Source organism: Nicotiana tomentosiformis, chromosome 1 (genome assembly GCF_000390325.3).
Source record: "Nicotiana tomentosiformis chromosome 1, ASM39032v3, whole genome shotgun sequence".
NCBI lineage: Eukaryota > Viridiplantae > Streptophyta > Magnoliopsida > Solanales > Solanaceae > Nicotiana > Nicotiana tomentosiformis.
In genome coordinates, this window is record NC_090812.1 from 158,701,821 (window position 1) to 158,716,252 (window position 14,432).

Here is a 14,432-nt window from a genome sequence, read left to right on the forward strand (position 1 = left end):
TATTTGAGCTTTGGTTAGATTGAAATAATTTCTTTTGGCTTTAAAAAGGTTGACATTTTTGGTCTGTGTAATCTACAGAAAATGAAGTAAAGGTTCCAGCAAAGATTTTGTTGGTGTTTGGTTTTGACAACAGGATATTAACTCTACAATGTTATGTTTGTCTGGAGCAGAGCCGGATCCAGAACTTAAACTATATGGGTTCAGCCTTTATACTAGGTTTTGGGGTCACAAATTCACAATTGAACTTATACCCACTTTGCAAAAATGTTTGCAAGCGTACTAATGTCTGGCTATAATTATATATTTTTAGTGCATTAATTACCTTGCATTTTAGTATTCTAATGCTAAATTATACTATGTTTGTGCTTAATTGAGTTTATTTTATATATAGGTACTTTGGAGGTGAAATTGGGAGCAAAGTAGAGATTTTATTTGTATTTTATACATTACAAGAATGAATTCATGATTATTTAATTATTGGATATATAATGATTAAAGTTTAATATTACAAAAGAAGACAAAAGAAACAATTGCAAAGAAATAAAAAGTTTAGTAGAAGAATGAGAAACGAAGCAAATTGAAAAGTTAGGCAGCATTGAAAGAACGCCCAAGAAAACGTGAACCTTACTGGATTTAGCGCCAGGGCCAGCGCCTAGCGCTGCCCTGGACGCTCGATGCGGGGACTAGTCCTATTTCATCCGGGACATGAATATTTCAGTCCTACACACTCCTAACTCGTATAAAAGGGGTCCTAAACCTATTTTGGAGGGGGGAGGGGGATGTTTTGAGAGAAAAAACACAAGCACAAAGCCGCCGTGGAGGCCGAAATTCATCAAGTTCCATCTTTCTCTCACCAAACTTAGTATTTTTTATGTTTCTTTGTATGATTTGTTGTTTGGCTACCATGTCTATGTGGAGCTAAACTTCACGTTCTAGGGTTGTGGTTCTTTCATGACTATTGTTATTCGGATATTGATTTTGCCTTCTTGATTTATCATATTGGTTTATTTATTCAATCTTGCGCTTAATTATTTAATTGCTTGATCACCAATTGAATACTATCTACGAATTTAGAATTGAACTCGAAAGTGGGAATTCTAGATTGCATATAGGATTGAGTAGAGCAAGTTCTTGAACTCGGACATCGGGGAACGAATTCTTGGTTAGGATAGACATATACCTAATTGCCTTGCTTGGTTGATTTACAGCAATTATAAATGCAGTCTTGTGGATTCTAACTCCATAGACATATAGGCGTTAGGTTAGCTTGAATAGGCGAGTAAGAACTCGACAGATTCTTATGAGCAATATTAACCATGTCAACCAATAAGCTAGATAAATTAGTCGGTCAATTCAATTGAAGAATACAATAGGATTGTTAGCTAGCCCATAACCCTAGATCGTTTTCATTACATTGATATCATAAAAATTTGCTCTTTCTCTGTTCAAAGTTCATTATTTATATTTTTTTATTTAATTAGTTTAGAATCAAATATTTTTAGGTTTAATTCTTGTTTAGATAATTAGGACAGTCTAATTTAGTTAATAGTTAATCACAAGTCCTCGTGGGTTCGACATCCGACTTTTAGTCACTTTATTACTTGACGACCGCGTATACTTGCGTATGCGTTTGGCTGCAACAAGTTTTTGGCGCCGTTGCCGGGGACTTAGAATTAGCTTATTTTCTAGATTAGACTTCTAGTTTTATCTTTACTAATTTTTTTTCCTTTTTGTAAATATTTTTATTTTTATAACAATTTGATCTTTCTCTTAGTGTGTTTCTAGTTCTTTCAACATGACATCTGGGGATGAAATATTCGGAGGTAAGGTTATTGATGAAGACGCTTGGTTGACGGAAGACTTTTATGACCCGTCTTTTTGGACTTGTCATGACTTGAACTCTGGGAGGTCTGAATTTGAATATGGGAGTAAGGGTTGGTATTGGGACGGATATTCTCGATTAAGGGAATATGCGGAACGACGTTGTCTTCTAACAACGTTGGTGAGTAACTGATCTAAGGAGAGAGATGAGCTTGCACATAAAATTGACAATTTTGGCTTGGTTGTGCATAACTTGGATGCATATTTGAGTGCAAAGGTTGATGCGTGAAACGCCTAACAATTTAATGATGAGTTGTGTGAAGGTGAAAAAAATATTCTAGACCAAATTGAGGAGCTAAAACAAGAATACCAATCATTAGACCATATTTTTCTTGATGATGCCAATGTTGAGAAGAGTGCTCTAGAGTCATATAAGGGAGTAGATAACATTAATTTGGGAGACTTGAGTGTATGTATAAACGGGGATGTAAATAGTAGTATAATTCATGAGTTAGGGCGCATTAGACCTCACTCCAATCATTTTTTCACATTGTGTTTAGATAGTGAGATAGTAATCGAACCATATGAGCCTATAGGGGAGTCAAAGAGTGAGGATGAGAATGTCTACATTCTTGAATTTGTCGTGCCATAGAGAAAATTATATTTCTCATATAAAGGCCGAGAAGTATAGAGTGAAAAATTTATTACTTGGCCTGTTTATTTTTGTATCCCCACCAAAGGAGCATAGCCATAGACTGAATGCCTTGTTAGGGGTACAATTCATAAGTTCAAGGTGGAGGCAAAAAGTGGTTCAAGTCGTACTGCGACGTTAAATTAGGCTCTTGTTGGGAGGCAATCCAACTTTACTGCTTTCTTTTATTATTTTTATTATTTTTGTAGTGTTGTTTTATTTTGTAGGATTATGAGCATAGGACGAAAGTCATTGGAAGTGTGCAAAAGCAAGCCAGATTATTGGAACTAGTGTGAGGTACCCGCACAAAGGACGATGCATGGGGGAAGTCTGAGTAACTCGTGAGCCGCTATTGCTTCGGCCTTTGGCCTACCAGGAAGTCTCTTTTACCCTCTTATTATTTATAGTGTGCATTGAGGACATTGCAAAATTTTAAGTGTGGGGTGAAAGATTCTCTATTCTTTCTATAGTATTATATTATTATACTGTTAGTTTCTTATCTTTTTATTGTTAGCTAGCTTCTTATTTTTAATAGCATAGTTAGTAGAATTAATTGTGTAGTATAGTAGTAGTAGTAGTAGTTTTAGTACCTTAATTAAAAAAGATAAAAATAGAAAAAAAATAGAAAAACAATTGAGAAAAAATTGAAATTTTATTTTTGGACTTTTCCCGACGATGGATCTCCTAGATAATTTTTTTGAGGGATTAAAGTCTAAACAAAAAAAATTAAAAAATAGAAAAATCCAAAAACATATTTTTTTTTGTAGCAATAATCCCCCGTGGTTTTTCTTTGTGCCTCGGTTCTTTTCCATGGGATGTAGTTTGAACCGGGTAATTTGTTTTCCTTTTAGAGTAGATTAGAGTTTAGGAAATAAATGGAAGAAGAAATATAAGATTCTCAGGGGCTCTTGACTTGTTTGATAGTATCATATTTAGGTTTTGGCATGTGTAGTATCTTCCCTATGATTTTAAATTGTTGATGATGCCTTGTTTAGTTGGATAGCATGTTTTGTGACGACTATTTCTCGTTTTCTTGACTTGTGTTCACTTTGCGCTTAATGCTTAATATCTCGTGGCTTCGTGAATATTTGCATCTTTTGAGAGTCGGAATGTGACCGTCCTTAGTGAGGCATGTGCCATGTGTGGTGAGGTTTTTGTGTAGTCCATGTTTTTGTACTTGTGTCTAGAACTTGCCCGGTATGTGAGTTGAAGCGAAAGTTTAGGTGATGCTTGGTTTGAAAAATGATTTTAGGCTTTCTTTGATCTTTTTGAGCTTAATTGCTTATCACAAATAAAAATTGATCCTTAGTTAACCCTTTTGAGCCTATAGACTTTTATTTGGCACCCACATTACAAGTCTATACCCTTTTTATTCTTAATTGATATTGTTTTGATCCTTTTACCTCTTAAAACACTTTAACTGTGAAATGAGCACTAAAAGAAGTAAGAAGGGACTAAGTGTGGGGTGACTTTTGAGTGGAACCAATGAAAGAAAGAAGGGTGCACTTATTTTGTAAAATAATACACCACTAGTGGAAATTGAAAAAGAAAAAAAAAGAAGAGAAAAATCTGGGAAAAAAGAAAGAAAAATATAGATGAATAAATTGTTGTCTTGTTCTTGCTAGTGGGTATGAATTAAAGTAGTGCTTAAAGAAAGAGAAAATATTGTTGGGTGTGATATTATTAGTGAAATTGAAGTGGTGTTGAAGAATTTGCGCTTAAGTTATTTGGTGATGTGTTAAATTGCTTAGGAGGTTGAGTCACTATTCCTAAAATATATCCTACCCGTCCCTTAGCCCACATTACAAACATAAAATAATCCTAATTAATTTTAGATCGAGCGAGCTTATATTAGTAGAGATTTACATTAAGGGCAAGCTTGTGGTACCAATTACATGCATATGACTTCTTTTGTGAGAGTGAGCGATTTTCTTTGATATATGTGAGCATGAGATTCGAATGTGTGGATTGATTTTACTCTCTTTGCTTTTGTTGTGAGGGCACATGGTTTCACGAGGGATAGGTAACATTATGAGACTTTTCTATGATGTTGGGTGTTCAAGCCATGAGTGCATTGTGACATTGAGTTGGTTTTTGAGGCTTAGATTGTTGTGAGCATGTTGTCTTTGTTTGAATATTTTTGAAGAATGACATAAGTAAAGGGAAGTGTATGTGATTGCATATGCTAGTGTTTAATTATTGCTATCAACCATGATCATTGGTGTAGAGTGCTCAAAGATAGAGTAATTTGTTTGTTGACTCGAGGACGAGCAACGTTTAAGTGTGGGGTAGTGATGTCTGGCTATAATTATATATTTTTAATGCATTAATTACCTTATATTTTAGTATTCTAATGCTAAATTATACTATGTTTGTGCTTAATTGAGTTTATTTTATATGTAGGTACTTTGGAGGTGAAATTGGAAGCAAAGTAGAGATTTTATTTGTATTTTATACATTACAAGAATGAATTCATGATTATTTAATTATTGGATATATAATAATTAAAGTTTAATATTACAAAAGAAGAAAAAAGAAACAATTGCAAAGAAATGAAAAGTTTAGTAGAAGAATGAGAAACGAAGCAGATTGAAAAGTTAGGCAGCATTGAAAGAACGCCTAAGAAAACGTGAAACTTACTGGATTTAGCGCCAGGGCCAGGGCGCCTAGCGCTGCCCTGGACGCTCAATGCGGGGACTAGTCCTATTTCATTCGGAACTTGGTTATTTCGGTCATACACACTCCCAACTCGTATAAAAGGGGTCCTAAACCTATTTTGGAAGGGGGGGGGGGTGTTTTGAGAGAAAAAACACAAGCACAAAGCCGTCGTGGAGGCCGAAATTCATCAAGTTCCATCTTTCTCTCACCAAACTTAGTATTTTTTATGTTTCTTTGTATGATTTGTTGTTTGGCTACCATGTCTATATGGAGCTAAACTTCACGTTCTAGGGTTGTGGTTCTTTCATGACTATTGTTATTCGGATATTGATTTTGCCTTCTTGGTTTATCATATTGGTTTATTTATTCAATCTTGTGCTTAATTATTTAATTGCTTGATCACCAATTGAATACTATCTACGAATCTAGAATTGAACTCGAAAGTGAGAATTCTAGATTGCATATAAGATTGAGTAGAGCAAGTTCTTGAACTGAGGCATCGGGAAACAGATTCGTGGTTAGGATAGACATATACCTAATTGCCTTGCTTGGTTGATTTACAGCAATTATAAATGCGTTCTTGTTGATTCTAACTCCATAGACACATAGGCGTTAGGTTAGCTTGAATAGGCGAGTAAGAACTCGACAGATTCTTATGAGCAATATTAACCCTGTCAACCAATAAGCTAGATAAATTAGTCGGTCAATTCAATTGAAGAATACAATAGGATTGTTAGATAGCCCATAACCCTAGATCATTTTTATTACATTGATATCATAAAAATCTGCTCTTTCTCTGTTCAAAGTTCATTATTTATATTTTTTTATTTAATTAGTTTAGAATCAAATATTTTTAGGTTTAATTCTTGTTTAGATAATTAGGATAGTCTAATTTAGTTAATAGTTAATCACAAGTCCTCGTGGGTTCGACATCCGACTTTTAGTCACTTTATTACTTGACGATCGCGTATACTTGCGTGTGCGTTTGGCTGCAACACGTACCCACTTTACGATCAACTTCAGACTTATCGGGTCTGAAGTTAAAAAAAATTAGTCTGAAATAAAAAAAATGGACTTCAGATGCATTTAAGTCCAAATAGATCTGAAGTGCAACCAATGATTTCATGTACTTAAGGCTAATAAGTCTGAAGTAAAAAATTCCACTACTTAAGGCCAAAAATTCTGAAGTGCAACAAACGTTTTCCTTCACTTAAGGCCAATAAGTCTAAAGCGAAAAATTAAACTTTAGATGAACTTAAGCCAAAAGGTCTGAAGTGCAACAAACGTTTTGCTACACTTATGCCAATAAGTCTAAAGTGAAAAATTGCACTTCAGATGCACTTAAGGCCAAAAGGTCTGAAGTGCAACCAACATTTTCATGCACTTAAAGTCAAATAGACCTGAAGTGCAAATTGTCCAGAAACAGAAATTTATTCTTCGAATTATAACAATCAAATATATGATTTAATATATAAACTACTCCAAATGAGCTCAAATTTGAAATATAGCTTCCAAATATCAACAGGAACAAACCCCAATTATCAATTTGTCAAAACAACAATAAATCTAACGAATTCATTTTGCAATTAAGAAAAAGAAGAAGAAGAAACCCTAAGCAATAGTAAAAATAAAGCGTCATAACAACTCACCACTGTAAAACATCATAAACTATTTTAAAATATGTTCACAAATACCATATAAAATCATTGTCACCCGAAGAAGAGGTCTGAAATTGTTTAAAAAGTAGGTACACGTTAAAACGTTTTTAAAAAGTGGGTATAGATTAAATGGGGGTGACCATGCAATTTTTTGAAATTTTTAGCATTGAACTCATTATATTTATAAGGTTGTGGGTTTAAATCCGCTATTTGTTGCAATTTTAGTACATTTTATACTTAAATTTATGCTCCACATCGAAAGTTATGAATTCACTTGAACTCGTACTTGGTCGATTATACTTCCAGAAGGGTAAAAAAGAAGCGTTTGGCAAAAGAACAACTCATCTCAAGTTGAATTATTGCGTACAAGAACTTATTAAGTTGAACAAAAACAAAACAAAACAAAACAAAAGAGAGGAAGATTTGTATGATAAAAGAGATAGGTGATTTCTTCTCTATCTGTCCAACCAACTCAGTTGATAGAGTTATTCAGTACTTTTGTTGATGTAAGGTAACAGGTACCTCGTAAAATTAGTCGAGGTGCGCGCATGTTGACCCTGCCACCCAGAGTTATAATAAAAAAAATGGGAAAGTAATTTTGGATTCTTTTAAAATATAAGTCGAAATACATAAACGACCCATTTAAGTTGTCCTCAATGATCAGATGTACATTTCAATTATGCTAATGACCAGACACCTCTTCTCAACTAAAGTGTGACTCATGAATCCCTCACGGTGACATGACAAAGTGCGCCTTCAAAATTAAGTGGGCGTTTGGACATAAGAATTTTAAAACTAAAAAAAAAAGTGATTTTTTTTTTCAAGTGAAAATAGTATTTGAAAATTAAAGTTGTGTTTGAACATGAATATAATTTTGGGTTGTTTTTAAAGTTTTGTGAATGATATGAGTCAAAATTTTGAAAAATAACTTTTTAGAGATTTTCAAATCTTCAAAAAATTTCAAAATTCATCTTCGAATGAAAATTGAAAATTTTATGGCCAAACATTTCGGGAAAAAGTGAATTTTTTTAGAAAAAAAGTAAAAAAATTCTTATGTCCAAACGGACTCTAAGTTTTTCTCTTTAAATTAACCCTATTTTATAATGACCCCACTTGCCTTAACTTCATACCTCTTCTTCTTCTTCAAGTTCTCACCATTGATAAAAAAAAACATGAACAATTAAAAAGTTTCTTTCAAATTACAGCAAATGGGAAAAACATAAAATATGCACACAATTTCTTCCGAGATATACTGTCACAATTACTTATACAATCAATCACAAGCATTGTCGTTATAATTAATTGGATAAATCAAATTTCATACCATTACGGTAGAAGAATCATGCCTAAGATGAAATTTACAACAGTACTCAATAGAGTAAATTGAACCCTCTGAAAATTGATGCTTTAACCAGAATATTATCCCAAAACCAATCACAAAAGAGAGCACAATTTTTTGCTAAACTTTATGGATGAACATACCACCACAACCTTATGGGGTGGGGGGTGGGGGTGGGGGAGGCATGGTCTGGTTGAAAATAAGGAAAAAGGTCCTTTTTTATTTTTGTTAATTAGTCAAATATTATAATTATAAATTACACGTGTCATTCTTTAATTGGTTTATTCGACACATCAGTATGCTCCAATCGGATATTTAGTTATTACACTTAATAATCATTTGAAGTGTCTAAATAGTAAATGAGTCAATTGAGGTGTCATTGTTGCGGACAACTTAAAAAAATCGTTTATGTATTTCACCAAATATAAATCATAGAAACACACGATACTTTAAGCTTTTTTTTGTTCTGCTAGTGATACAATTTACCAAATGAATTTTAATTGCTTAACCTATTTATAAGACATATTTGATGATAAATTAGTAGAAAGAGGTTTCTTAAATTATTTTTATGCGTAATTCTTGATAAATTTAATATTTAAATAATTGAGAGTATTTTAGTAAACTTACCAATTACAATACAATACAATACAATACAGTCAAACAGGGGCGACCCGACGATTTTTGTAGCCTAAAGCCAAACTTTATAAAGGGCCTTAAATTTTTTTTCTTTTTTTAAAAAATTTATTTATTTATTTGAAGTCTATATTTCTTTAGCTAATCCATTTAACCTTTCTTGAGACATTGTTGATCTTAGGTAAGATTTTATCAATTTTAATTTTGAAAACTTATTTCCGCTGAAGCGACAGTAACATGAGTTATTAATATTATTCCATAAGTAATATATGCTTTGAAAAAAAAATCAAATCTTTTTATTTGACCGAGTGTATCAATTAAACTATTATCTTCTAATTGTACTATTTTTCTTAATACTTTTAATTCCGAAAATAAATCTCCATCAATATCAAATTGGTTATTATGATTTACGGAACATTCAAGATTAAGACAATATTTTTTAAAATTTTCATCATCTAGTAATCTTAATTTTTACCGCTAAATACAACAACAACAATAACAATAACCCAGTATATTTTCACTAGTGGGGTCTGGGGAGAGTAGTGTGTACGCAGACCTTACCTCTACCCTGGGGTAGAGAGACTATTTCCGATAGGCCCCCGACTCCCTCCCTCCAAGAACTCCTCACCTTGCTCTTGGGGTGACTCGAACTCACAATCTCTTAGTTGGAAGTGGAGGGTGTTCACCACTAGAGCAACCCACTCACTTTACCGCTAAATAGAATACCAAAAATATTTTGATATGCTTCGAATTGTTCAAATCTATTTTGAAGTGATAAAAATAGCCTTGTCTACTAATAAACTCCAAAGGACTCTTCGAAAGATTTTGAGATTTTATTATCAATATTCTCATCAAATTGTTACTTCATATATATATATATCACACGTTTCTTACAAAATTCGGGTTCGATATTCATTTCAAGTGCAATTTTCTTGGTAGAAATCATAACAGTTGCAAATCCTTCTTCTCTATACTTGTTAAAGAAAGAAATCAAACATTTGCATTTCAAAGAACTTTTTTTAAACTTATACATAACCTATTAGGTATAACAAAAAATGAGGCTTCCACAAATGTGAGGCCTAAATTAGTTGCTTTACTTGATTTATGGAAGGGCTTTTACTGCAGTCAAACCAAACTGCAAAATGCTATTTAACAACAACAAACAATACAATATATCCAAACGTTGTATTCATAAAACAACACAATATAATACATTATAAAATAATGGATAACAACCATCCAACAATGACGGAACCAGAATTTCCCTGAGGAGAGTCAAAATATAAATAAGTAACCATATGAAAAAATTAATGGGAGTAAACACATAGTATATATATATATATATGTATAAAAATATAATATTTAACCTATTTATGAAGTATAATTCACGACTAAAAGATTGTCAATTGACTCTCCTGCCAATGAGTGGTTCCGCCATTGATATCCAAACAAGCTGTAAGTTTTACTGTATTAACTTGTGCCCGAACTTCTCTTTCATTACTTGTCTCTCGACCACATCTTAGTCAGAGCAAAGCATTCAATTCATTTGCAACTTGTGACCAGTCACTTTCTATCACCGTAAGCTTTTGAAGCATTCTTTTCCCTTTCCCGTAGAAATTAATCAAGATTTGGCAAAACTTTTGAAAAGAAAAGGATCCATGAAAATGAACAAATACCATTATCTCATGATCATTTTCTTTGTTACTTTCTCAGTACTTGTTTATGCAAATTCTCAAACCACTGTTGTAAAAGAAGATGAGAAGACCCATCTTATTGAAGCTCAAGAGCTATTTGGGAAATACATCTGATATCCAACAGCGGTGGAATCTCAGTTCATCTCCTTGCACTTGGCCAGAGATTTCTTGTTCTCGTGGTTTTATCATAGGCATAAATCTCGAATACCAGTACCTTGCTGCAATCCCACCAATCATTTGTAAACTCAAAAATCTCACACATCTTATACTTGCATCAACCTTTTTATCAGGAGCATTTCCAACAGTTGTATACAACTGCTCAAAGCTGAAAGTTCTTGATATTTCTTTTAACAAATTCCAGGGACCATTGCCTACGGACATTCATCGAATGTCTAGGCTAACCGGTTTAAATCTCCGTTCTAATTTTTTCAATGGTGCCATTCCAGGAGCTGTTGGTCTGCTCTCAGAGTTGAAACATCTGCATCTTACTGGCAACGATTTTGAAGGTTCAATACCCCGGGAAATCGGAAATCTCTCAAACCTTGAGATCTTAGATGCATCAAGCATGGAGAAATTTGAGCTTGCTACCATTCCAAATGAGCTAGGTAAGTTGAAGAATTTGAGACAACTTGTGTTTATGAGATCAAATTTGATCGGAAATATCCCAGTAGCTATTTCAAATATTTCCAGTCTAGAGTACATGGATATGTCAGAAAACTATCTGAATGGATCAATTCCAGGAGTTGTTGGTCAGCTTTCAAAGTTGAGACGTCTGTTTCTTACAGGCAACAATTTTGAAGGTTCAATACCCCGAGAAATCGGAAATCTCTCAAACCTTGAGACTTTAGATATATCATTCATGGAGAAATTTGAGCTTGCTACCATTCCAGATGAGCTAGGAGAGTTGAAGAATTTGAGAAACATTAGGATTGTAAATTCAAATTTGATCGGAAACATCCCAGAAGCATTTTCAAGTTTTTTCAGTCTTGTATACATGGATCTGTCAAGAAACTATCTGAATGGATCAATTCCAGATTGGCTTTTTCGTTTTGAAAATTTGAGCGACTTAAATCTTGAACGCAATCAACTTCATGGCACCTTACCAATTCCAATTGGAGAGGCAAAGTTTTCTGCTCTAAAACTTTCTTGGAATCAATTATCTGGAAAGATCCCATTAGAATATGATAAGAATTCTAACTATGACTTCTCTGGTAATTTTGATCTATGTACTTGTAACTCAAGCCACGCTACTAAATATCTACCTTTATGTACTAATCAAAAGCACCACAAACACAAAGCAATAATCATAGCCCCTGTAGTCGTCGGAGTTTTGGTAATTATTGTTCTAGTTTGTCTTTCGTGCTACATTTTGAAGCATTCAAAACTCTCTCTATCCAACTGTTCTTGGAAGAAGACACGGGAGATCGATGAATGGGAGTTCATTCCTTTTCGAAGCACTAACTTCACAAGATCAGAAATTCTACTGAATCTAACAGAAGAGAACTTGATTGGGAGTGGAGGATCTGGAAACGTCTATCGAATTGGTGTTGATGAAAATAGAAGTCATGTTGCTGTTAAAAGAATATGCAACCAAAGAAAATTGGACAACAGTCTGAAGAAACAGTTTCTTGCAGAACTTCAAACATTAAGTGGAGTTCGACATGTCAACATTGTTACGCTAATTTGCTGCATTTCAAATGAAAACTCAAAAATTCTAGTGTATGAGTACATGGAAAATCAAAGCTTAGACAAATGGTTGCATCCTAAGCAAGGACGTGAATCATTAGTCATGATCAGTCCAGCACAAAATGTAGTCTTGACATGGGATACAAGGCTGCGTATTGCAATTGGAGCAGCCCGTGGTCTTTGCTATATGCACAATCATTGCTCTCCTCCCATTATTCACCGAGACATTAAATCAAGTAACATCCTACTGGATAACGACTTGAACGCAAAGGTTGCAGACTTTGGACTGGCGAAAGTCCTCGCCAAGTGTGGAGATACTGAGACTGCTTCTGCGGTTGCTGGTACTTTTGGTTACATGGCTCCAGGTACACTTTAGATTGAAAATGAAATTATTCCCTTTGTCTTTCTCTAGTTACTATATCTTAAACTTGTCATGTCATGACCTTAGCTTTCATTTGTTGATTCTTAGAGTATGCTTATACAGCTAAAGTAAGTATGAAGAGCGACGTTTATAGCTTTGGTGTTGTGCTGTTGGAGCTAGTTACCGGAAGAGAACCTGTTCATAGAGATGAGGCGATCAACCTTGCACAGCGGGCATGGAAACACGTTGAAGAAGAAGAACTTATTGAAGATGCTCTGGATGAAGAAATCAAGGGACCAGCAAATTTGAAAGCAATGAGTGAAGTGTTTAAATTAGGGCTCATGTGTACTAACAAGGTCGCTTCCACTAGACCTTCAATGAAGGAGGTAGTGCAAGTTCTTCTACTCATAGCTACTAATCGTCCTTCATAAAATTCTACTAGTCGTATCATTGTTGGAATATATACTATTAACCATGGATTTTGGTTTGGATGTAGTATTTATTATGGAACAATTGGTTATTTAATCTTGATATAATTATTATTAGTTGTGTATAATATTTATTATTTTGTTTTATTAAAAGACAGATTCTAATGAAGGATGTAGTGCAAGTTCCTCTACTCTTAGCTACTAATCGTCCTTCATAGGAAGGGATAAAATTCTACTAGTTGCATAGTGTCAAATATGAAAACTAGTCGTTTCATTTCATTAAATCAATTTATTTGTTATTGATTTATCCAAGCTGTGCTTTGTAGCAAGCAGTAGAAAAGTTAACAACAAAAACTGCTGTAGTTTTGCTCTACGGCCACATTTGCGCGCGCTCTCTCTCTCTCGATCTCTCGACGTAGACCTAGTATCTTCTCATCTCCGATTCTCTCGGCCGTGTCAAGGTGAATGTGACACAGTTTGCCTGACTCTCTTTTTCCACCCACATTTCCTGCTTTTACCATGAAATCTACCCGCTTCATGTATGTATGTGTGTGTGTGATTTCTTCTGAAACATGTCTATGATTTCTACTAATTTATAGGAAGTTTAGGTTGGGGATAAGTTGCCTTTGGATGTTAACTTTTGTACGCTTATAGAGTTATCGTATTTTCTCAATTTGTTGACTCCTCTGTTATTTGAATATTGGTTTGGTCAGAGCTGATAGTGTGTTGATTAAATTGGAGATTGCCAAAACACAACAGCACACGGTGGCCAACGGTGGCCAAGTGTGAAATAGAAAGACTTGCGTACTATTGATTAACAAGAATATGTATACAAGTCCAATAGTAAACCTTAGTTTTAACAAATATGAAAAACTAGTCCTAACAAATATGAAAAAGGAAAACTCTTCTAGTCATAAACATACACAAATATATACACACGCTTCAATACTACCCCTCAAGTTGGCGCATGCGGATTACAAATGCCCAACTTGCACAAGAGAAAACATATTGAGATCTTCCTAATAACTTCGTAAAGATATCTGTCAATTACTCATGTGAAGGCACAAAGCTAGTACGAATATTCCCACTATCAATCTCGTCACGAATAAAATGACAATTCACTTAAATGTGTTTAGTTCATTCATGAAAGATTGATTCTTTGTTATATGCAATTCTTCTTGACTGTCACAATAAATGATGAATAGGGGAAGTGCAAGTCACTCCCAAACTAGATAAAATTTCCTTCAACCATTTCACCTCACAGATTGTCATTGCCTTAGAATGATATTCAGCCTCTACAGATGATCGAGGGACGGTATTGTCACGACCCAAAATCTCACATGTCGTGATGGCGCCAATCTCAATACTAGGCAAGCCGACAATCTCAATAAACCACCATACCTTTTAAGTTTGAAATATAATATTTATATTCAATGAAAGAAATCTTATAAATACAGAAATAA

The 14,432-nt window shown here is 34.1% G+C and overlaps 1 protein-coding gene across 5 annotated transcripts; it reads left to right on the top strand.

Moving 5' to 3' along the window:
- Nucleotides 1-10,178: 10,178 nt before the first annotated feature.
- Nucleotides 10,179-13,086, top strand: LOC104118849 (receptor protein kinase CLAVATA1-like). 5 transcript variants are annotated; one of them, XM_009630223.1, is made up of 3 exons: nt 10,179-10,255; nt 10,941-12,545; nt 12,650-13,086. In XM_009630223.1, exons 2-3 carry the CDS (start codon nt 11,060-11,062, stop codon nt 12,970-12,972), a joined length of 1,809 nt encoding a protein of 602 aa, XP_009628518.1. In that variant the 5' UTR covers nt 10,179-10,255; nt 10,941-11,059; the 3' UTR covers nt 12,973-13,086. The 5 variants fall into 5 exon arrangements, with proteins under 5 accessions (XP_009628518.1, XP_009628517.1, XP_009628514.1 ...); XM_009630222.4 differs by lacking the exon at nt 10,179-10,255 and having other exon boundaries at nt 10,262-11,099; nt 11,280-12,545; XM_009630224.4 differs by lacking the exon at nt 10,179-10,255 and adding an exon at nt 10,653-10,733.
- The last annotated feature ends 1,346 nt before the right edge of the window (nt 13,087-14,432 follow it).

Coding starts and splice junctions, on each gene's coding strand:
- LOC104118849 (XM_009630219.4), top strand. CDS start 10,556: ATGAGAAGACCCATCTTATTGAAGCTCAAGAGCTATTTGGGAAATACA. Junction 12,546..12,649: donor TTTTGGTTACATGGCTCCAG/GTACACTTTAGA, acceptor GTTGATTCTTAG/AGTATGCTTATACAGCTAAA.